Raw genomic sequence first — 21,753 nt, forward strand, 5'->3', positions numbered from 1 at the left:
GGAATAATAAATATAATAATAATTAACAACGGTCTAGGTAACACCTGTGCATCCACTGCAAACAAACCCAGGCAAAATAAATAAATATTGAGTATAGAATTTGAAAAATATAAACGAAATAAAGAGACAACACCAGATCCCCCACTGACTCTATATAGTCCCAAATGTCTATATGTTACCGAAACGTCTAAAGCTGAAGCGCCAGGTGATGTCCAAAAGAACGTAAAAGGAAGCACAGCGGAAGACCTCTATGAACCCAAAGAAATCGAAAACAGATGCCGACATGTGCCAGTTGTACAATCAGGGTATCACTAAATGCAGGTCTTGAACAAACACGAGTAAGCTGGATTATTTTTCTTCGCTGGTGATCATGCTAAGAAGGCAGTTCCAGCCTATTGACTTGTCAGCATACTTCACTAAACCTTGCGCTCAAGATACGTACCCAAGCTGACCAAGTTGACCACCAATACCCGGTACTCCATCGGAACCAGGGCAAAATTGACACCCTGGACCATCGGCCAGACGCACAGGTTTGCCTTATACGTGGGCAGGAAGGCGTTGCGCCACTTCTCGACCGGGTCGGTCCCCTCCATGATAGCCAGAGAAGACAGCAAGCAGGACAGGTTGATGGGCGTGAAGACAGCTTGATCGGCAACGACGCGGGCAACGATGGTGCTCTTGGTGCCTTTGAGAACCACGTGACGCTGGAGAAAGCCGAACCACGTCGTGGCAGCAGGACCGAAGATGGCTGTTACAAGTCAATTGATATTCGGAAGCCATCGAGGACACTTAAAGGATCTTAATTATAGAGGGATGTGCTTACCTCCTCCGTAGATAGCCAATCGGCCCGTCCGTGCTAGATCATGCTTCTCCCAGCCCTTGCGATCGACAGCCTGTTGAGCCAGAACATCTCCGCTTCCGAAAAGAATCTAGACCGAATGAGTATGGAGATCGTCGAGAATGTTGAGGGACGAGAGAGATCGTACGAAACTGGTAACGCTAGCGGTGAGAATGGGCTGCTTTGCCAGTCTAGCCTGGTACCTGGATGGCAGTGACGTTAGCTCGAGCTTCAGACAGGGTATGAGGGCGGATAAGATTGAACATTGACGTACCAACGCAACATCTTGAGCGAAATAAATTATATGAGGGAATCGTCTAAGTCTAATTGATGACAATTGATGGGATTGGCCCAGGCGAGACAATGGCAGCGGAGTGGAGGATGGACGGGATGGAGATGAAGGCCGGTGGTGTACGGAGTACTTCGAGTGATAGAAGACCCCAGACCGCCGATAAGAGCAACGAACCCAAACAAGCCAAGGCGCGCTCGTCATTGGCGGCGGCCGTCACATGACGTGGGTCCGCGGCAGGGCGGCCCAAAACGGGAGGGCGGCCTAGGGCATAGGGTTCAACCTCGCTTAGCGCACCCGCCCGCGAAATTTCGCTCCCCCAAACAGTTGTGGATAGCGAGCGAAAAAGTCAACCTCGACGTCGACAACCCTCAACCCTTCCGTTCAACTCCCCCAATCGCCATACAGATCAACATGGCTGACGCCGCTCCCCGTGGACGTGGAGGATTTGGCTCGCGCGGTGACCGTGGTGGTGACCGTGGCCGTGGCCGTGGACGCCGTGGACGTCGCGGAGGCGCCAAGCAGGAGGAGAAGGAATGGCAGCCCGTCACCAAGCTCGGCCGTCTCGTGAAGGCCGGCAAGATCACCAGCATGGAGCAGATCTACCTGCACTCCCTGCCCGTGAAGGAGTACCAGATTGTGGACTTCTTCCTCCCCAAGCTGAAGGATGAGGTCATGAAGGTACGGAAACGATAGCAGCCTGGAAAGCGACGGATATCTTTGGGAAACAGAATGCGCAATGGACAGGTTGAAGACCAGGACTTGCGCAGGTCTGGGAAGAAAATTCGACATGGAATTGGAGGCTGGAATATATCAGGGTCTGAATGGCAGTGGCTGACGGTTATTATCACCCTACAGATCAAGCCCGTCCAGAAGCAGACCCGTGCCGGTCAGCGTACCCGCTTTAAGGCCGTCGTTGTCATCGGTGACTCCGAGGGTCACATCGGTCTCGGTATCAAGACCTCCAAGGAAGTCGCGACCGCCATCCGTGCCGCCATCACCATCGCCAAGCTGGCCGTTCTCCCCGTCCGTAGAGGTTACTGGGGTTCCAACCTTGGTGAGCCTCACTCTCTGCCCGTCAAGCAGAGCGCCAAGTGTGGTTCCGTCTCCGTCCGTGTATGTTACGAATTCCTGCGACTTCTGAGAAGTTGGCCTTGCGACCAGACACTGACCATGAACAGCTGATCCCCGCTCCCCGTGGTACCGGCCTTGTTGCCTCCCCCGCCGTCAAGCGTCTACTCCAGCTTGCTGGTGTCCAGGACGCCTACACCTCGTCGTCCGGTTCGACCAAGACCCTTGAGAACACCCTCAAGGCCACCTTCGTTGCCGTCGTCAACACCTACGGCTTCCTCACCCCCAACCTGTGGAAGGAGACCAAGCTCATCCGCAGCCCTCTGGAGGAGTTCGGTGACGTTCTGCGTCAGGGCAAGAAGTACTAAAAAAATAGTGCAGTGATGGGAATAAATTTGCATGATTGTTTTTGAATCCAACCATTTTCCTACGGGGTTATCTTCTACTTTTTTCTTTTTCCTTCGGCTGTAGGATCCCAGCGAATTCGACACTTTTCACGCTTTCACGGTAACGATGGTGTCTACGGATGTAATGATCGAGAGAAGCACGGTTTAATTAGCGTCCAGCCAATACACTTCTCGCCAGTCTTTTGCGGAGGGTTCTACAGGCGGTAGATTAGATGTAGAAGTTGGCAATCAGCAAATGTCCCAGAAATCCTTGCCTCTGGCAATATCTCATTGTAACAGCACCAGCACCTTAAGATACTCGCCGTAATTCAGGCAGTCCACTAGTCCCGCTTCCGGCCCGTCAGTCACTCTGCACTGACTCAATTTTCGATCAATGAGAATAAAATACAAAACCAACCAAAGAACAGAATTACAATCACATACATATTCCATCCATAATCAATATTTTATATCAAAAGGTCCGCACGGGGCATGTGGGTCTTCCGACGCACGGAGCACTGCTGATCGGTGGCCAATGAAATGCATCAGTTTCATCAGTTTCGCAGTTTGATTCCAACTCATAGGATATTCTAAAGGGAAGGTAGTTATGAGTGAGGAATGTTTTAATTCGTCTTAGTATCTTTAATACGAATGTGTCCCTTTAATTCAGTTTAACCCTTTTTCAACCCTTTTCTAAAGCTTGGTGCAGTGGCTTTCTGCGCATCTGTGGGACTGTCTTCTAGAATATATATTTTCGTCCGGTAGAAATAAGCTACATACTCCATGCGGTCCCCACAGTCCAGTCCACACAACATAATTGACAGAAATCAAGACTTTTATTTATTTATTGTCATTTTTATGTGAAAAGAATGCTATTGGATCCTTCCGAAGAGAGCAAAAATGCCCAAATGCTACCGAAGCAGTCCATGACCCCGCAAGCAAAATTCTGCAGGCTGACAGCCACTCGGAAGTCGAATGTCTAACCGAGAAAGGATCTCCCCGGATTGGGCGAAGCTCGGCGCCTCCGATCGTCTGGTTGGAAATGGAAAGCCATTCCAAGATTTGACCAGGGTTCCCCATGTAAGGGAGGGGTCGAGCATGTCCTCAGCTCAGCTCTCTCTCTCTCTGCTGCAGATCGGCGTCGGGCCCCATTGAAAGGCAATCGGTCCCGACCACCATGACTTGATTTTGGACTAATCCACAGCTTAAGAACTTGTGCTATTATCGCGACTCTAGATATGATCGTCTATTCGCTCTTTCTGGGCCTATTGGCCTTGTACGTGGTTGGCTACATCCGACGCCTAGTCACGTATACCCGTCTCGTCCGCCCGCTGAAGCTACCCTACGTGGTGGTTCCGTTCTCCGATACCGATCTTTTGATGATTCTGCTGTATGGATTCCGGTCGGTTCGGTATGCCATCAGCCGCTGGCTTCCGGGGTGGTTGGCCGATCGCCTGAACGAGGCGAAACTGATCAGTCGCTGGACGGCCAAGGATCGCATGGCCAGACGGTTAGGAGGCGTCTTTTTGCGAGTCACCCCGAGAGGTGTGGTTTGTAATGTCTCCGATGCGTCGGTTGCTTTTCAGATTTTTAGTAACAGGGGGGAGTTTCCGAAGTCGACGCATCAGTATGGTTAGTTTTTGTTGTTCTCGTGTACTGGATGTGGTTTGGATGCTGATTGCGATGGGAAGGGCTTTTGGAATTGTACGGTCCGAATGTAGTCACGGTAAGCGGTGTTCGTGAAAGTCTAGGATTTAGCTGATGATTTCCAGGTTGAGGGCAGAGAGTGGCAGCATCACCGCCGTCACACGGCGACCACGTTCAATGAAAAGAACAACGCGCTGGTCTGGAAAGAGGCGATCCACCAAACGATTCAGATGCTCGAGCACTGGCAGGAGAAATCGCCAGCGAATACCAAGCAGAGCTTCGTGGTAGAGCGGACCAGAGAAGACGGCCTCAAGCTGACTCTGAATATACTATCGAGAGCTGGCTTCGGGGTCCCGATTCCTTTCAAACCGGTGCAGCACGGTCGAGACCGCGATCCAGAGAACATCTTCGAAGACTCCACTACTCCGCCAGCAGGATTCGACTTCACGTTTAGCACTGCGATAGCATATGTCAGTACGAAGATCGTCACTGTCCTTCTGGCGTATAAGATGATACCCCGGCAGCTGCCGCGACAACTTGTTCCGTCGTTTGTTAGAGAAAAGATAGCGGCGTATCGAGATCTCGACACTTATCTGCATAAGCTGGTTACCAGGGCGAAGGCCGGAGTGGAATATTCGGACGACAGCGCGGGAAATCTAGTCGATGGCATGCTTTTGTCTCAGAAGCGTGGAGACCAGGATGGGGGTGACCAAGGCCTGACTGATCTTGAGATTATGGGAAACATGTTCATCTTCGCGATCGCTGGACACGAAACGACCGCAACGACCTTCCGATATGCGATTCTGCTTTTGGCTCTTCACCCGGATGTGCAGGACTGGCTTTACGCAGATGTTGTCGAAGCTACGCGGGATGAGCCTTCTGAGATCAGCGCCTGGGATTATGAGAGACTGTTTCCCAAACTTGTCACTCCTCTATGCGTGATGGTACGTCGCAGCCCTTCTTGATCTAGTCATGTTCTAATGAGCAACGAACAGCTGGAAACTCTCCGTCTCTACCCACCCGTCGTAACCATTCCAAAATGGACAGGCTACTCGCCTAGCACCATCACCTACCGCGGCGAAGACTACATACTACCCGCCAAAACCAACGTCAATGTCAATGTTAATGTCCTCCACCTATCCGAAGAATACTGGGGCCCCGACGCTAGACAGTTCAACCCCCAACGGTGGGACATAAACAACAAGGAAAGCTTCCTAGCCAAGAACGTCGATACACCGGGTCTCGTTGCTGCCGGGTTAGAGTTCCCAACCATCCATCGACCGGTTCGCGGCGCGTATGCCCCATTCAGCGATGGAGTGAGGGCCTGTCTCGGGAAGAAATTCGCCCAGGTGGAGTTTGTGGCTGCGTTGGCTGTTATCGTCAAGCAGTATCGGATTGAGCTGTCTGACAATAGCGACGAGGGCCGGCGGAATGCAGAGAGGGTTTTGGAAGGGGGGATTTCGGTTCTGACGTTGGGAATGGAAGAGAATGTTCCTTTGCGTCTTTGTAGACGGTGACTTCTTTGTTCGCCTTTCAGATAATGTGTCGTGTAGTTCGTGCCTTTGATGCCTTTGCTTGTCTTCCGTTCATGTCTTCGTTTTCTTTATTTGAAGTCTTCTTTGCTACCCGATGAGGTACAGCACGTCATCATGAGAGCTGTTGGATACAGCGCTATACTTCTCATATCACAGCTATCATTCTAATTGAGTTTATTTGGCGCATGACTGGATTGTAGTTGACTAAGAGACGATAGCTCCTATTACCCCAACTTTATCTTTTCTTGGAGGTCCACTAGAGTTAGCAATGTATGAGAAACTGAAAGCTTTATAACATGTTACCTGTTTGTCTTTTAATGCTTTGTTTACGAAAATGCTGATTTCTCTGCTAGTTACCACAGCTTATAATGTGACTTCATCCTGTGTGCATATATCTTGATTTGTTCTACTGTTCATACTACTGACTCATGCTGAATAGACTCACAGTGCCTGTGTTGGCACTAAGAAACTGCTCCATAGAATAGACCAAAATTGATTGTATGGTATCTACGTCTTGTATAGTTCATGATGTCTTTCTTTCAAAGCCATTCACCTTAGAATTCATTCAAGCTGGTGAATGTAACAACCTGGAAACAGCCTTCACTTCACCTTTCTTTGCCTATTTTATTAAGACCTGCAGACTGCCTCAGGAAAACTTCTCCTCCTCCTTCAATCTGTCGCACTTCCTTGCGCTCTCACTCACTATCTGCCATCCTCTGCGCGATGCCCAAAAACGAACTGAAGATGGAGGACTACCCTGCTCACTGGAGAGCTACTCTCATGGGTGAGGCGTTCTGGAAAGACGCTGAGGAATACAACCAGCCCATCAGTGACAGTATTGATGCGCGTGAGTCTGAATTCCCCATTCCCCTCTTCCCATCTCCCTCCTTCCTGATACTGAATCTATCCTCCACCTCTAGACTCCCATCCCTCCCTCCTCTCCAGATTCCCCTTCAACATCGGCTCTGAACAGCCCAGCATCTCACACCATCATCACCATAACCATCAACCCCAGCTCCAACCCCAATCCTCATCTCCAGACGACAAGCGCCGCCGACGCTTCAGCACCAGCGACGCCCTGAGATCCTTCGCATCAAGAGCATCCAGTCCGTTCCCTCCCCCTAACGCCTTCGACCTCCGCAGAGGCCGTTCGCAATCCCGTGCCCTATCCCCTTCGAAACCCCGTCGCTCAAGCTCCATCCTCCGCTCAACCTTCAACATGCTGAGCGGCAAGATGTCCGAGCCCGCGGACCCAGAGACCAAGCGTGCTCGCATCCCCGCCAACCAGGCAACGCCCACCCACCCGCTGCTGAACTTCCGCGGCGGAGACACCTGGGCATGTCTGGACAAGGGACGGCGGAGTCTCGGCTTGGATGTGTTTCTCCCTGTGGATGTGGAGAAGGAGGCGGCAGCCAGAAATGCAGAAGCAGAAGCGGATGCCGACGCAGACGCAGACGCAGAAAGCGAGGAGATCGTGCAGAGAGCAGAGTTTGATATTCTCCCGGCCAGGGAACTTGAGCCATTGGCCCAGTTCCGTAAGCTGCGGTCGTTGAAAATCACCGGCATGATGCAGTCCTATCAGAAGGAGATCTGGCAGGTTGCGTGGTTGAATGTGGAGCTGGAGGAGCTGGAGCTGGGCATGGCGCTGAAGGCGCGCATTCGTCGTCCCTGGGTCGAACAGTGGCCCTATATCAAGGGTGGGTGGACGATGAGCAAGATGACCTATGGCGAGCCTGTTTACTAGTAAGTCTTCTTCTTCTACCTCACCTCATTCCATTCGAAATCCTCTCCTTTCACTTCCCACCTCCCCATCCAAAGCTAACCAGCCACACCCACAGCGGCACCGCCCTCTCGACCGGCACGCTGCACCGCAAAATCGGCTGCGGCGAATACCTCGACAAGATCGTGATGGAGAAAGCGAAGATCTGCGCCCTCGCCATCGGCCGCTGCCGACAGCGTCTCTCGATCAAGACCCTCAAGCTGACCGGCTTCGTGGTGGACGCCGACCCCTTCCTGCACTGGTTCGACCCCAAGCGTCTCAAGAGCATCCACTTCGTCGATTTCTGCGTCGACGCGGGCTTCTATCTCTCTGCGCCCATGGCGAAGGTGTCGGTGGTGTTTCCGCGCGAGATTCACGAGGCGGCGCTGGCGGGCAGGATGACGAGTATGTATGGTGATTTGAAGGTTGTGAGGTTGGAGGGGGGGAAGAAGGTGGGTGAGATTAGGTACAGGGGGCCGGAGAGTTTGAAGGTGGAGATTCCGAGGAATTTGGTGGAGAGGGTTGAAGACGAAGATGGAGGAGCTGATGCTAAGGTTGGCGATACTGATGTCAACGCTGACGCCGAAGATGAAGCTGAAGGTGATGCTGATACTGATGCCAACACCGAGGCTGAGACTGAAACTGAAGCTACCAAGACCGCAAAGGAAAGAAGAAAGAGCGTGTGAAGGATGACGGTATGACAAGCCAGAGCGACTTTATCCGACTGATTGATTCTGCGACTCGCATGGCTGGCTCTGCTCATAGCACGGGTTCATATCCAAAAGTTGATTTACGGCGTTAGGCATGGCTGGAGTATGGTTAACAACTGCAGTTGCAGACGTTCTGTATTTATCTGGGATCGGATTCATTTGACTTAGGTCAGTAGTTTGAATCTATTACACATTCGGAATTAAATGGCCTCTGTCCTGGGGAGTGTAGAATCTAGGAGAGAATTTCGAGATCGAGGTTCGTCTAATATGAAGAGGGCATGCCTGAGGAATTGAAGTAGTTATAAAGCTTACTCGGGTTCCACCATAGCTGGAAGATCTACTCCTTACCTTATACTTTAGTCGCTCTGATAGCTTGCAGTACAACAAAAAGAAAAAAGAATTCTCATCCATTATTCAAAATCGAAATAAAAGCAAATACCACCTAACTACCGAGTAACCAGGCAAACTGAATAATGTACACCAAACTCAACCAGCATTACTTACTCAACCCACCCACTTTCACTCACCCAACTATCCAACCCAACCAAGTCAATCAAACCTCATGCACAAATCCAACCCCCGGCAAAAGAACCAAACCAGAACCAGCTCAGATCCATTTTCATAACTATTTCATCCCCACCACTTCAATTCTCCGCCTCGCATCCACAGTCCCAGTGGATGATGTCATGACGTCATACTCATACCACACGTCACATCACACCACACCACACCGCATCATCGACCCTTCGTCTCCTCTCCTGTCGTGCTCTCCAGCCAGAACTCCACTCCGCTTCAACTAATCCAATTAGAAATTAAGCCCCCTCTTCATCACCCACACGAATAGTCCCCTCGTTACCAAGACCATTGGACCAGAAGCCGTCGACGTAGAGGGCTCTGCAAGGAAAGTCAGCATCTTCGCAAATAACTAAATTGGAATGGACACTGGGGAGGAAGGCTTACACTCCAGGCGATCTATCATGCGCAATTAAAAGCCAGTAGCCGAGGATACCCTGCTGGATGATATCGTAGACCGCGAAGATGATGCTCTCGGAGTCGACGTTGACTTTGAGCGCGAGGGCGCCGGCAGCAAGGGCACTATCGTACACCGTCAGTACAGTTCATCCAATATCTTTCTCACAGGAACCAGATAGAAAAAAAGGGGGAGACATACATCGGATACAACGCCTTCACCAACAACGCGACGCCCGAAATCGCACCAAAGAACCGCTTCGTCTGCACGTCCTTTCTTCTCGCCGCCTTCCTGCCATTCACACCCACCTGGTACACGACCGTCAGGTAGGCCAGCGCGCTGATCGTGAACCAGACCCATCTGCGCGCGGTATGGCCCGCGTAAGTACCCAGCAGGCCGGAGCCGAGCATGGCGAAGTCGGCGGCGACGGCGACGAGGAGGTGTGCGCCGGGCAGGCCCGACAGCAGCGACAGGTTGATCAGGGTCAGCGGGTCGGTCAGGAACCAGTTCACGTAGCGCAGCCACAGCACCTGGCGGTACCAGTCGGTGGAGGTGTCGGGGACGTGCTTGTGGGTGTGTCGGATGAGGTCGTGTTTCCAGGTGATGCCTTCGCCGGTGGCGAGGGCGAGGTAGATCAGGAAGGAGATGGTGGTGCTGAGGGAGACGAGGGTGTGGAAGACGCGTTTGGGCTGGGTTGGATTGTTAGTGATGATGATGGAGTGGGATGGGGGAAGGATGGATGGAGGACGTACCACGGGGGAGCGGCCAGCGAGGATGTAGAATACGACAGAGGAGAGAGCCATGAGGACGGTGACGACCCTGTGGTTGGTTAGATATGATCTATACAACTGCATGGTAAGGGTAAGACGTGCCATAATGTGCGCTTTCCGGCATCGTGAATCTCCTGCAGGATGGGAGTACCTCCCGGAATGACCGTAGGAATGGGGGATACTGGCGAAGTAGGAGATGGAGCCGGCACGGGCACCGGCTCGGACTGAAGGGCTTCGATCATATCGAGAACAGCCATGAGGATGAAGCTGAAAGAGTGGGATAGGATCAACGGATAGACACAACGATCAGAATATACTCTCAAGGTTGGCAACAGTATTCTGAACAGTTAATAGTTCGAATAAAATGAGCCTGGACAGCCTCCCTATAAAGGAGGACGCAACGTTACGAGAGACAATCGTCATGCTGACCTCGACGGTGTCGTCATCGAAGACCGGGTCCGAGATGCAGCCAATGCGGGCGACGCAACCCGTCCTGATGCCAACGGACAATATTCCTGCCTTTCGTTTGGTCGGAGAGTTTGGGACGTGGCCGGCTTTCGTGGTTCTCGTTACACCGCGCTGCGACTCCAACTGGTTTGTGGGACGTGAGGTTATTGCCACGGAGGATGAGCGATGGGGACGGCCGCAACGATCGGTGGAGTGGCTCTTATTTACTGGATACCTAAATAATTCTATGGATGATACACTATATTACATGATATGCGAACGGGTTTAGGAGGATTTCGCGGCGTCCAGTTGCTGAACGACATCGTCGCAGCGATCACACACCGTCTCTTCCGCCGGTTCGGGGACGACGTAGCGCCAGCATCGGGGACACTTCCCTGCCTGCGGGGTGAAGACATGGACGGTGCCCTTCTGTCCTCCAAGGAGCTGGTACTCCTCGCTGTAGTGCCATTGCGCATCGGCGATGGCCGGTAGTATGGACTCCCCAGGAGCTCCCAGGGTCACGGCTGATACCACGAACTGGTCCGGCAGCTCAGCCTGATTCCGCTGGAACACAGAATCACTGACACCCTCGGGGAGCACGATGTGGACGAATGACTGCAACGAGGATCCCATTTCCTTCTTGGCGCGCGCAGTTTCCTGGGCGGTTTTGATGGCGCCGTGCACCGCGACGAGGTCCTGGTAGTCGGCCTCGAGCGTGGGATTTTGCCATTCCGACTCGGGAGCGGCCACGACGCGCCGCAGAGGATGCTCGCAGTGCGTCTTGATGGCGTCCGGCGTGTGCTCCCAAGTCTCCTCCACAAGCATGGGGGTGATCGGAGCCAGGATCTCTTGGAGGTGGTGGTAGATGTGGAACAGCGTGGTCTGCGCTGCACGTCGGCTGGGGCTGTTTTCGCCGTGGGTGTACAGGCGGTCCTTGATAGCCTCCATGTAGAAAGCGGAGAACTCCTGGTTGGCCCATCGGTTAACGGCATTCACGGCCTTGTAGAATTCGAAATTCTCGCAGGCCTTTTGGCAAGCGAGGACCGTCTGAGACAGATGCATCAGCGCGATGCGGTCGACATGCTGCAGCTGGTCATAGGGAAGACGGTCGTCGAGGCGGAAATCCGAGAGCGCGCCCAGCAGAAGCTTAAACGTCACACGGTACTTGTGCAGGCTGGTGTTGACCGTCTGAAGAACCTGTTTCCCAATAACCACGTCCCGCGTGTAGTCGCTGCTAGCCACCCACATGCGGAGGGCGTCCGGGCCCAGCGCATCGTAGACCGGCCCCTTGCTTTCGGCCTGCTTGTTGCCCTTGCCTTTCTTCGGCTTGAGGGGCGGCAAAAGCGTTCCGTCCATAATTGACTGCGGGTCGATGACATTGCCGATGGATTTACTCATCTTGCGGCCTTCTTCGTCGAGCGTGAATCCGTGAGTAATGAGATGCTTGAACGGTGCACGAGGGGCGTCATCAGACTTCCCGGAAGCAAGTTGGTGCGCGATGAACGTGAGCAGGCCGGATTGAAACCATCCCCGGTGTTGGTCACTGCCTTCCAGGTAGACGTCCGAGGGGTATCCGTTGCTGTAAGGCGTTTCGATCTCCGCCCAGCTGGTACCGCTGTCGAACCAGACATCCATCGTGTCGGTTCCGCGACGATAGCCGGGCCCAGATGCATCTTGCAAGGCCGGGGGGATCCAAGCCAAATCGTCCGCATCGTCGGTCCACCAGGCGTCCACCCCTCGCTGCTCGATCACGGCCATGATATGGGAGACGGTGTCCTTGGTGAGGACCGCCTCGCCCGTGCCTTGATGGTACAGCGCAGGAATAGGCACACCCCAAGCACGCTGACGCGAGATACACCACTCACTCCGGTTTTTGACAAAGTTTTCCAACCGCTGTCGGCCAGAGGAGGGCACGAAGTTGACATCATCCAGGGCCTTGACGGCGCTGCCGCGGATGTCAGCCACATCGGCAAACCACTGTTCGGTAGCCCGGATGATAATGGGGAGTTTCGATCGCCAGTCGTAGGGGTATTTGTGCTCGTATTGGTGCTTAGCAATTAAATGACCTTCGGATTGAACATATTCCAGGGCTGCGGTATTGCCTTCATTCAAGACGCTCTTTCCGCTCAGCCTCTCAGGGTCGCTAGGCATTGCTTGGTCAGTGAATCTGCCCTGGTCGTCCACAGGGGCGAACGCAGGGATGCCACGCGAGACACAGGCTTCGTAATCATCCATTCCATGTCCGGGGGCGCAGTGCACCAGACCCGAACCCGAGTCGGCAGTGACAAAGTCCGCGGTGATGATCGGCTGCGCGTCTGCATCCGGGCCCTTGAACAAAGGTCGGTACGTAGTGCGATCGGCCAGCTCCGAGCCATGAATAGCCGGGACGATGACAGACAGATCCTCTTTCAGAATGTTTTGAAGATATTCGATCCGAGATTGCGCGATGAGAAGATGGCCGTGCGTTTCCGACTGAACAATGGTGTACTCGAGATCCGGATGAACCGCGATGACAGCGTTGGCAGGCAGAGTCCAAGGAGTAGTAGTCCAAATCACAGCGCTGAGGTCCTTGACCTGCAGCAGAGGGTTCTGAGCGAGATGCGGCGGGATGGAAACCAAGGGGAATTTGACCAAAGCAGCAGTAGAGGTATGATCCTCCTTATACTCCAACTCCGCCTCTGCAAGTGCCGTCCCGGTAGACGGCGACCAATACACAGGCTTGAATCGTCGGTAAATCAAGCCTTTCTCAACCATCTCGCGAAAGATTCCCAGTTGTCTCTTCTCAAACGCCTTATCCATCGTCTTCCAATGGTTCTCCCAATCTCCCATGACCGCAAACCCGCGGAACCCTTTCATCTGATCCTTCACAGCCTTGCCCGCCAGCTTCCGCGCCGCCTTTCGAATGACGGCGGCAGTGACCGGTCCACTCTCTTTCCCTGACTCTTTCTGCGCCTCCAGCGCCTTCAATTCGATCGGCAACCCATGACAATCCCACCCGGGAACGTATCGGACTCCCTTGCCCAGGCCCAGCTGCACGCGACAGATGATGTCTTTCAGGATCTTATTGAGGGCATGGCCGACGTGGAGGTCACCATTCGCATAGGGCGGGCCGTCGTGCAGCACGAAGGGACGGTCGGCAGGCCTCTCACGGCGCTGCCAGGCGTAGAGGTCGTCGGTGCATCGGCGCAGGTATTTCGACTGATCGGCCGGCGTCACGCGAGCGGGGAAAGTCGACTTGGGGAGCTTGAGCGTCGACGACCAGGACCGAGTGAGCGACCGCGGCAGTTCCGGCATACTACCGCTGAAGCATATCCTGCCTCCGGGGTTGGGTGGGGTTCAATTGCGTAGGCGGATTCGTAGATGCGGATTTGAAGCTGAAAATGAACGAAACGAAACGAAGGACAAGAGTCGGTCACGTTACACGTTCCGCCGGGGAATTGGCGGTGTCTTGGCACGTGGCCTGGTAAGGGAATACCGCGTAACTTACAGTCAGAGACTGAGGCACGACTTGAGAAGCTGCATTTGATGGTGTTGAATCGTGGTAGAAATATGGAGAATTAGAGTTAGCGTCCTAAATAACAGGTTTTGGTAAGGATTTTGTGGCTGGTAGGTGGTACGTTGCAGCATGATGAAATTGTGCCTGTGGACCTAAATCTATATATTGGAAAATATATCATCAAGCAGAGGTCGGGAGGGAAAAAAAAAAAAAAAAGAATACAGGAAAGAATACGGGAGTGAGTTCTTGACATAAATTAGAAAATTAAACATACGACTTGAGTTAATTCCGCTGGAAATTATAAAGTGGCATTGAGTATAAACATAGCTTCTTCTAGAAGAAATCTCAGCCTAGCACCATCTCATTAATGGCAGTCATACAACCGAATGCTGGTAGAGTATTATTCACATGGCATATACAAACTAAAGCCTAAGAAATTGCTACAAGGATCCCTAACGCCGTCAATCTACCAAGTGTGCGTCAATATATGGTCAAGCAGCTGACGGCCCCGTTCTTCAGAACCTCGAAAAGCAGACCCGGAAACCCAAATAACTCCGTATTACCCAGTCCCCCGTCATGGTTATCGTGGCCGGTTCGCTGACCCTTGCCTGTACTCTCTTCCCACCCGCCCAGAAACTCCACGCTACTCTCAGGACTGTCGCCCCAGCCGCGGTTCAGCACCATGGGCCTTTGCAAAGCTCGCTCCTCCGCAGCGCTGGCATAATAGCCTTTCCAAACACCGCGGAGTCGCTCGGAGATTTCGTCGTAGCGGGTTTCGGAGGTGATGACTTGATTGGAGGGAGTTAAGTCGACCTTCCAGCGACTGCGCCGGTGGCGGTTGAAAGGATACGACCCGGGCACATTGCCGTGCAAGATGATTTTGGTCACGACCAGATTAGATGATGGGGACGGGGGAGATGGATCCGCAAGAGCGGACCCGGGAAACGCAGGCCCGGGAGTAGTAGGATACGAGATAAAAGCATCGAAGCCATGATGGAAGTAGTTGAAAAAACATTCCGTGGGAAGTGATAGAGGGTCCAGGTTGTGGATTTGGGAGAACTCGTCATCGGAGTCGTCAGTACCACTGTTGGAGGAATGATCGGTGTCCGTGACATCGATTCCTCTACCTGCAGAAGGGCTCATGCGCAGAGGATCATCGCCACTGCTACCGCCAGCGGCACGATGGATGGAAATTCGTCGATCATTTTTACGGTATATGGCATCTGGCGGGCCAAACTCCGCAATGAGGTCCTGCGGAGTGGTTTCGGCCAGGCTGATAGAGGTAGACGGCGTCGACCGACGGACGGCTTCCAGTTTGCCCGCACCTAGAATGATGAATTCCTCCACCTCGTCCGGCACCGCATCTCTACTCTTCCCGGCCAATGCAGGAAAGCGAGGATACTGCGGCTGCTGAGTAAACAGCTTGTTCCGAGCTTCAGGCCACGAGGCGCCCTGGAATATAGCCATCGAAGTTGCCGGCAACGCTGCGGACGAGGACAGCAACGCTACAAAGTCGCACTGGTCGGACCAGGCGGAATGCTGGAGAGGGAATGAAACCGAAACCCCGGGGTACGAGAGCACGTATGTGCCATAGGGCGACTGGGTAGTAGGAGGAACGTATTCGCCAGGGTATGAGGGACCGAACAGACGATTGTAGACATGTCGGAAACTGGGTCCTTGCTGCGACACCGGCTGTTCCTGGGGCTTGACCCCTTTCAGCACCTCTTGACTCTTATAGACAAGGGTGATCTTCGAAAAGTCCAGCACTTCGATCAGGCGCAGCCGTTGATCCGGACCGTCAAACCGCAGACGGAGACCGTTGGACGGCAGCTGCAGCGTTACGGGCTTCTGAATGGGATCCGACGGGGAGTACGCTATGTCGATTGCGGGGTAGGTCTGGGGATGGGACTTGACGCGGCTGAGGACATTATGGAGAGATGCACCGAGGGCTGGAAAGCATTAGCAAAGTCCGTGAATGAGCTGGATCAGACAGTGTAGACATGCTTATAAACCCCAGTCCTTTCCCCGGGAAAATCTGGATCTGCGTCGAGGATCTGGTGGCGGTCATGATGCTAACTACGGCCCGTTCTCATCCTGGAGCTGAATGACGGGCAAAGGAAGATGATTACTCCATGAATATGAACAATACCGATCAGGATGTAGCCACAGATATGTGAGAAGAGATGAAGCAGCACTCTGGACGGGATTGATGATGCAGGGAAGTCAGGAGGGACGCAGGCGATGAGCGCATGGGATCATGTGAGCGGCGGGAATGACCTCCTGACGCCCGGACCACATGACGGCACGTGCACCACCGGTTTGTTTACGTTTTCCCTTTTGGGCCTGCCGAGAACAACATCGAACGCCCGTCAACAACTCGACACCCCCTGCCCACCTTGCGTCTTGTCCCGCACCGATTGATGGGTAAATGCGCCTGAACTATTCTCGACCCTGATTTATCGGAACCGTCCGTTGAATCTCATTATCACCATGGCCGGCCCCCAACGGCCTACGTCTGGCCTGCCGACCAGGAGAACCACCACCACCCGCAGCCAGCCCACAACCCGGAGATTCGGCTCTGCGGTCGGAGAGAAGCCGCCTTCCAAGTCACCGGCCATTCCGACCAGGGCGTCGACGGCGACGTCGCGCGCGCTTAAATCTCCTGGCGAACCGACCAGCATTACTGCGAAAAAGAGGGAGAGGGACTACGAGCGCGAGATCAACGAGGATACTAGCATCCATGTGGTCGTGCGATGTCGAGGTCGCAATGACCGCGAACTCAAGGAAAACAGCGGAGTCGTCGTGTCGACAGAAGGAGTGAAGTGCAAGAACGTGGAGCTGTCAATGGGCCCGAATGCCCTGTCGGACAAGACATATACGTTCGACAAGGTTTTTTCCGCGGCTGCCGACCAGGTGACGGTGTATGAGGATATTGTCCTTCCTATTGTCAACGAGGTGAGATTTCTTCAGTCAAGTTGGTATGCTCTTGCTAATGCGCACAGATGCTGGCTGGATACAACTGCACAATTTTCGCATACGGACAAACAGGCACTGGAAAAACGTACACCATGTCCGGAGACATGACCGACACATTAGGCATTCTATCCGATCACGCTGGTATCATCCCGCGCGTGTTTTACTCGTTATTCAACAAGCTCGAAGAAACCGAGAGCACCGTCAAGTGTTCGTTTATCGAATTGTACAACGAAGAGCTCCGCGACCTGCTCTCCGCCGAGGAAAACCCGAAGTTGAAAATCTTTGAAAATGAGACGAAGAAAGGTCAAAACAGCAGCACGCTCGTGCAAGGAATGGAGGAAACATTTATCCACTCGGCGACTTCGGGTATTGAGTTGCTGCAACTAGGTAGTCATAAGCGCCAGGTGGCAGCGACCAAGTGCAATGACTTGAGTTCCCGGAGTCACACGGTATTTACCATCACTGTTCAGACCAAGCGAACGTCGGAATCGGGCGAGGAGTACATCAGCTCAGGAAAGCTCAATTTGGTCGATCTTGCCGGAAGCGAGAACATTCAGCGCAGCGGCGCAGAAAACAAACGGGCAGCGGAAGCTGGATTGATCAACAAGAGTCTGCTCACGCTTGGTCGCGTGATCAACGCCTTGGTCGATAAAAGTCCTCATATCCCATACAGGTATGTTGTACTGCTTTTATGCAATGGATGATTCTGACAAGGCCAGGGAGTCGAAACTCACTCGATTGCTGCAGGATTCTCTTGGAGGACGCACAAAAACGTGTATCATTGCCACTGTCTCCCCATCCCGAAGTAACTTGGAGGAAACGATCTCGACACTCGACTACGCTTTCAGGGCGAAGAATATCCGCAACAAGCCGCAGATCAACTACATGTCGAAAAAGACTCTCTTGCGCGAATTCACGCTGGAAATCGAGAAGCTGAAAGGAGAGCTGATTGCGACAAGACACCGCAACGGAGTGTACATGACCGTCGACGCATACGAGAACCTGACCATGGAAAACGATTCGCGACGCATCGTGAACGAAGAGCAGCGCGCAAAGATTGAATCTATGGAAGCAAACCTTCGCCACAAGGTCCAGGAACTGTTTACCTTGACCAGCAATTTCAACAACCTGAAGAAGGACAACGAGGAGACTCGCGTTTCACTTCAAGAAACGGAGGACGTCCTAGACAAGACCGAGATCGTTCTGAAGGATACCAAAACCCTGCTCGAGGAGGAGGAAATGCTGCGAAAGGCGCACCAGGAAACGGAGGAGCAACTCTACGATGCCGGCACGGGTTTGCTGTCGACATTGGATAGTACCGTCGGGGACGTGGACGGGCTGCATGCAAAGATCCAACGGAAGGCGGACTTGGAAAATGCCAATATGGCAACATGGCAAACCTCAACGTCTGAAGTATCGGATGTTACTCAGAAAGTTGATATGAGTGTCCAGAACTTCCAATCTCAACATTCCGAGCTTCTGAAAACCATGGCAGAGAAGATCAACGGCTTCGTGGCCGACGAGCTGAGCAACATTCAACAAAACCAATCCGAACTGCTGCAGCGCACATCCTCATTCGAAAAGGCGGAAGAAGAGGCAAGGTCTCAGACCCATGGCGCACATGACGAAATGAACGAAGTTTTGGAAGAAATCAAGGACCTGCGAGAAGAGGTCAAGTCGAAGGTCGGCGAGGGTCTGAACGGTCTTTCAGCTGCGGCCGCTCGCATCTCCAAAGAGGTCATCGGCGAATTCACCGACTTCCATGCTCAACTGCATGGGTCCTACAGTACTCTGGGCCAGGAGTTCAAGGCCATGTTCGAGAACATGGTGGGACACCTGAATGGGCAAAAGACGGAAATCAACCGGTTGAGACTTGAGATCCAAGAAGCCAACCTCAGAACGGTCGAGGCGAATCGCCGAGCCTCGTCTCAACTCGCGCACACCTTGGAGGAAGAACAAGCCACTGCGGAGGCGGAGCGAGACGTGTTGCTATCGCAAATCAAGACCCTCATCGAGGATTCGCGGCAACGGCAACAGGGTCGCTTGAAGGGCAAGGTGGAAGATGTACGAAAAGAGATTTCTTCTTCTGGCGACACTTTGGAGCATACGACAGCGCATTACGATCGACAGGTCGACGAGTGGGTGTTCAAATCGGAGCAATTTGCCAAGGACGTGAACGCTTCCCGGGACGAGATCAAGACGAAGATGCAGAATGATTGGGAGGTAAGTATCTCTATCCCACCCCCGTTCTGGCCAGTGCTAATTTCTTAGGTGTTCGACCAACGGAATATTTCCATCCAAAAAGCGACCGAGTCGGTGCACGAGGAAACCGTGCGCATTGTTGATGCTCAGATGAACAACATGGATAAGCAGATGGAAGCCCTGGACGACTTCGTGGACAAGGCCCGGTCTCAGAACGGCCAGTTTCGCGATGCACACATCACCAGTCTGGAGAACATGGCGTCCAACGTCCACGACTCATACTCGTCGATGCACGACCAGATATCCGGCCTTGGTGACCGTGTCAACCAGCTCCAGGAGGATGCGACGCAGCAGCATCTCGACCTTGAAGAATCCACCGCTCCCTTGTCAGAGGAAGTCCGCAGACCCCTGCAGACACTGCGCGCCAACATCCTCCAGCGCCCGCTCGAGGATTACGTCCCTACTGGTGTTACTCCCCAGAAGCGGCAGTACGAATATCCCTCGGTGCTGCCTCGCACCGAGGCACACGATACTCTGAGATCCCGGATGAGAATGGCAACCGACCTGACCGTGCTCCCGTTTAACGGCGAGGAGCCGCTGTCTCCGGACGTCTCCACTGGAATTTCGTCTTCCAAAGGCTTCGTTTACAACGACGCCGCGGACGAGGTAGGGACTCAGCCACCTCCCACAACCGTGACTCCTTCCAACACCGGCCTTAGGGAAGTCGATGCAAACGTCGCCGTGAAACCACGCGTGTCTAGTATCGACGAGAACTCGCCCAGCGACCCGCCGTCCGGGAAACGGAAGTCGTCCTCCATGGCTGACAGCTCGGACATCGACGACCTGGACGACCAGCCGACGAAACGGCGCCGCTCGAGCCATGCCCCCACTGAGGCTAAGCTCCCGCATAAAATGCTTTCTAAGAAAATGGCCGGCATGATGGAGGGGAGAGAGAATGTCCCTCCGGCGGGCATTTCGGGCAGTCGACGCCTCCGAGGCAGCCCGTCTACCTGAGCGTCACCGCTTGTTCTTGTTCGTTATTTCTCTTACATATACCCGATATGTCATTCTCGGCACTTCATGGGCGTTCCATACGAGATCGGAGTTCGAAGCGTTCCAGTCGCTTGAGGTTTTGTTTCATTTCCCTGGCTTGGGTCTGATTCTGATACTGCCGATTGTCTTGGTGCTTGGAGTTTTGTTTGATTTGCTTTTGTCCCGGGACCCATTAAGATACCTGGTTTTGTTTTATCGTTTTAGAATCGTCTACTTTTGGGGTTAAGGAAACTTCGGATTTGTTGGCTTGTTTATTCTTCCATATCCATGTTGAATAGTTTCATTACCGCACCAATTGCAGTACTCCAGTTGGATGATCTGAATAATGGCCAAGTAACCAAGTAAGGACAGCTTCACGACCCCTGCCCTTCATTCTCCATCCCATCAGTATTCCCCGGCGCACCCCCATCCAAGTTCCCCCCGAGAGCCTCCTGATCCGGCACAAACTCCGTCCCCAACGCAGCAGAACCCTTCCGTTCCTCCGCCTCCTCAACCCCGTAATTCCCCTGCCCCCCGGCCTCAATCACCTGCCTCAGCTCCCCCAGCCGCTTCGAGAACTGATCCATCATGTCCTCCAGCCGCTGGCTACTTCGCTCCTTGTCCCGCTCCTTGCCCAGCACGGTCATCGGCAGACCGGCCGTTCCTTGGATCTTGAGCATCAGGCCCCCGTTGACAGGCTCGTTGGATGTGTGGTTTTCGAACGTCGGGGCGGGGATTACGTCCGTGTGCAGGACTTGCCACGCGGGTGTGAGGCTGTGTGCGGATGTTACTGTGAATTGGGAGGGGTGGGAGGTTTTGCGGTCGGGTGGTTGGGTCTGAGGATGGGTTTGGGTTGGGGGGTTTGTATGCTGCTGATGCTGCTGGGATTGGACTCCAGTATGTGTCTGTGTCTGTGTCTGCGTCTGCGTCTGGAACGCAAGACCCAACGAGTCGCGATTCGACGCAGAGGCGGTCACCGCATGATGCGGGTCCTCGGACGCCGCGGTCTCCATGTCCAGAATGATGTAGTTATCGCGCACCCCTGGGATAGGCGGCGGGAGGAGCGGGTCCTTCCTGGGACTGGCGAATTCGTCGTCCTCGTCGTAGACGACCTCATCTTGTCCGTCTCGGGTGGTGCCGGGACGCGCTGGTTTCGATTTCCCCTTGGGTCCGCCGTTAGAGAGCGGATCTTGGTCGGTTTCGAGCGAGCGCAGCGTCGCCTCTGTGACGATGTCTGTGTCGTCGTCGGAGAAGATGTAGTGCACCGTGGGGTGGTAGTATTCGGAGGTGTTGGCGTCTTCGATTACAGTGAAGAACGGCTGGAAGGGGGGTTGCTGCTGCGATGGGGGTGGGAAGTCATGGTGTCCGTCGGCTTGGAAGGGCTGGGGTTCCGTTTGCGAGGGATTATCGGTTGGAGCGCCGTGGGCGAGGTTTGGGTCGAGAGGATGTGTCTGTTGGGCTGTGGGAGGTCGGTCGATGATGCTTTGGGGGCGGGACGGAGCGTCGGAGCGTCGGATGGATTGCCTGGATGGAGAGGAGGATAGGGAGGGAGATGTGATGTGTTTTGGCAGAGACATGTCCAGATGTGTAGCTACATGATTGAGATGAGTGGATGGCGATGTTTG

At 53.6% G+C, this 21,753-nt stretch overlaps 8 protein-coding genes across 8 annotated transcripts; 4 read left to right on the forward strand and 4 right to left on the reverse strand.

Annotated features, from left to right (window-relative positions):
• Window positions 1-95: 95 nt before the first annotated feature.
• P170DRAFT_461786 (Mpv17/PMP22 family protein) lies at window positions 96-1,245 on the reverse strand. The gene is made up of 5 exons (XM_024852062.1): window positions 1,113-1,245; window positions 987-1,041; window positions 824-929; window positions 443-748; window positions 96-392 (listed from the first exon to the last, which is right to left on the reverse strand). The coding sequence occupies exons 1-5, from the start codon at window positions 1,121-1,123 to the stop codon at window positions 349-351; spliced, it is 522 nt and encodes a 173-aa protein (XP_024706883.1). The 5' UTR covers window positions 1,124-1,245; the 3' UTR covers window positions 96-348.
• A 278-nt stretch (window positions 1,246-1,523) lies between these two features.
• On the forward strand, window positions 1,524-2,382 carry P170DRAFT_433499 (40S ribosomal protein uS5). The gene is made up of 2 exons (XM_024848502.1): window positions 1,524-1,808; window positions 1,986-2,382. Exons 1-2 carry the CDS (start codon window positions 1,542-1,544, stop codon window positions 2,310-2,312), a joined length of 594 nt encoding a protein of 197 aa, XP_024706884.1. The 5' UTR covers window positions 1,524-1,541; the 3' UTR covers window positions 2,313-2,382.
• A 1,337-nt stretch (window positions 2,383-3,719) lies between these two features.
• Window positions 3,720-5,939, forward strand: P170DRAFT_461788 (cytochrome P450). The gene is made up of 4 exons (XM_024852063.1): window positions 3,720-4,216; window positions 4,276-4,310; window positions 4,357-5,175; window positions 5,227-5,939. The coding sequence occupies exons 1-4, from the start codon at window positions 3,823-3,825 to the stop codon at window positions 5,746-5,748; spliced, it is 1,770 nt and encodes a 589-aa protein (XP_024706885.1). The 5' UTR covers window positions 3,720-3,822; the 3' UTR covers window positions 5,749-5,939.
• A 338-nt stretch (window positions 5,940-6,277) lies between these two features.
• Window positions 6,278-8,016, forward strand: P170DRAFT_376142 (uncharacterized protein; the record flags this gene model as incomplete). The annotated part of the gene is made up of 4 exons (XM_024845351.1): window positions 6,278-6,613; window positions 6,687-7,159; window positions 7,238-7,509; window positions 7,605-8,016. Coding segments are annotated over exons 1-4 (1,281 nt in total), but the record flags the coding sequence as incomplete, so codon positions are not given.
• A 621-nt stretch (window positions 8,017-8,637) lies between these two features.
• Window positions 8,638-10,458, reverse strand: P170DRAFT_433502 (opsin family protein). The gene is made up of 5 exons (XM_024848503.1): window positions 10,078-10,458; window positions 9,958-10,024; window positions 9,407-9,894; window positions 9,196-9,330; window positions 8,638-9,129 (listed from the first exon to the last, which is right to left on the reverse strand). The coding sequence occupies exons 1-5, from the start codon at window positions 10,230-10,232 to the stop codon at window positions 9,048-9,050; spliced, it is 927 nt and encodes a 308-aa protein (XP_024706887.1). The 5' UTR covers window positions 10,233-10,458; the 3' UTR covers window positions 8,638-9,047.
• Window positions 10,459-10,625: 167 nt separating this feature from the next.
• P170DRAFT_376149 (isoleucine--tRNA ligase ISM1) lies at window positions 10,626-16,146 on the reverse strand. The gene is made up of 4 exons (XM_024845352.1): window positions 15,923-16,146; window positions 14,423-15,867; window positions 13,839-13,918; window positions 10,626-13,735 (listed from the first exon to the last, which is right to left on the reverse strand). Exons 1-4 carry the CDS (start codon window positions 15,984-15,986, stop codon window positions 10,708-10,710), a joined length of 4,617 nt encoding a protein of 1,538 aa, XP_024706888.1. The 5' UTR covers window positions 15,987-16,146; the 3' UTR covers window positions 10,626-10,707.
• A 179-nt stretch (window positions 16,147-16,325) lies between these two features.
• On the forward strand, window positions 16,326-20,406 carry P170DRAFT_453254 (putative kinesin family protein (BimC)). Its single transcript, XM_024851351.1, has 4 exons — window positions 16,326-16,873; window positions 16,921-17,567; window positions 17,614-19,117; window positions 19,166-20,406. The coding sequence occupies exons 1-4, from the start codon at window positions 16,409-16,411 to the stop codon at window positions 20,108-20,110; spliced, it is 3,561 nt and encodes a 1,186-aa protein (XP_024706889.1). The 5' UTR covers window positions 16,326-16,408; the 3' UTR covers window positions 20,111-20,406.
• P170DRAFT_433507 (uncharacterized protein) lies at window positions 20,390-21,749 on the reverse strand. The gene has a single exon (XM_024848504.1). The coding sequence runs from the start codon at window positions 21,703-21,705 to the stop codon at window positions 20,503-20,505; it is 1,203 nt and encodes a 400-aa protein (XP_024706890.1). The 5' UTR covers window positions 21,706-21,749; the 3' UTR covers window positions 20,390-20,502.
• Between the last annotated feature and the right edge of the window lie 4 nt (window positions 21,750-21,753).

This window comes from Aspergillus steynii (assembly GCF_002849105.1).
Source record: "Aspergillus steynii IBT 23096 chromosome Unknown P170scaffold_2, whole genome shotgun sequence".
Taxonomy (NCBI): domain Eukaryota; kingdom Fungi; phylum Ascomycota; class Eurotiomycetes; order Eurotiales; family Aspergillaceae; genus Aspergillus; species Aspergillus steynii.

Excerpts from the sequence above, each read along its gene's own strand:
- P170DRAFT_461786 (XM_024852062.1), bottom strand. Across the intron at positions 930-986 it reads CCGCTAGCGTTACCAGTTTC|ATTCTTTTCGGAAGCGGAGA; the intron begins GTACGATCTCTC and ends CATTCGGTCTAG. Across the intron at positions 749-823 it reads ATTGGCTATCTACGGAGGAG|CCATCTTCGGTCCTGCTGCC; the intron begins GTAAGCACATCC and ends GACTTGTAACAG.
- P170DRAFT_433499 (XM_024848502.1), top strand. The coding sequence starts at position 1,542 with ATGGCTGACGCCGCTCCCCGTGGACGTGGAGGATTTGGCTCGCGCGGT. Across the intron at positions 1,809-1,985 it reads TGAAGGATGAGGTCATGAAG|ATCAAGCCCGTCCAGAAGCA; the intron begins GTACGGAAACGA and ends ATCACCCTACAG.
- P170DRAFT_461788 (XM_024852063.1), top strand. The coding sequence starts at position 3,823 with ATGATCGTCTATTCGCTCTTTCTGGGCCTATTGGCCTTGTACGTGGTT. Across the intron at positions 4,311-4,356 it reads ACGGTCCGAATGTAGTCACG|GTTGAGGGCAGAGAGTGGCA; the intron begins GTAAGCGGTGTT and ends GATGATTTCCAG. Across the intron at positions 5,176-5,226 it reads TCACTCCTCTATGCGTGATG|CTGGAAACTCTCCGTCTCTA; the intron begins GTACGTCGCAGC and ends AGCAACGAACAG.
- P170DRAFT_433502 (XM_024848503.1), bottom strand. The coding sequence starts at position 10,232 with ATGGCTGTTCTCGATATGATCGAAGCCCTTCAGTCCGAGCCGGTGCCC. Across the intron at positions 10,025-10,077 it reads GCCGGAAAGCGCACATTATG|GGTCGTCACCGTCCTCATGG; the intron begins GCACGTCTTACC and ends AACCAACCACAG. Across the intron at positions 9,130-9,195 it reads CATGATAGATCGCCTGGAGT|AGCCCTCTACGTCGACGGCT; the intron begins GTAAGCCTTCCT and ends CTTTCCTTGCAG.
- P170DRAFT_376149 (XM_024845352.1), bottom strand. The coding sequence starts at position 15,986 with ATGACCGCCACCAGATCCTCGACGCAGATCCAGATTTTCCCGGGGAAA. Across the intron at positions 15,868-15,922 it reads GAAAGGACTGGGGTTTATAA|CCCTCGGTGCATCTCTCCAT; the intron begins GCATGTCTACAC and ends AATGCTTTCCAG. Across the intron at positions 13,736-13,838 it reads TCCCCGGCGGAACGTGTAAC|GATATGCTTCAGCGGTAGTA; the intron begins GTGACCGACTCT and ends CCCCGGAGGCAG.
- P170DRAFT_453254 (XM_024851351.1), top strand. The coding sequence starts at position 16,409 with ATGGCCGGCCCCCAACGGCCTACGTCTGGCCTGCCGACCAGGAGAACC. Across the intron at positions 16,874-16,920 it reads TCCTTCCTATTGTCAACGAG|ATGCTGGCTGGATACAACTG; the intron begins GTGAGATTTCTT and ends TAATGCGCACAG. Across the intron at positions 19,118-19,165 it reads AGATGCAGAATGATTGGGAG|GTGTTCGACCAACGGAATAT; the intron begins GTAAGTATCTCT and ends CTAATTTCTTAG.
- P170DRAFT_433507 (XM_024848504.1), bottom strand. The coding sequence starts at position 21,705 with ATGTCTCTGCCAAAACACATCACATCTCCCTCCCTATCCTCCTCTCCA.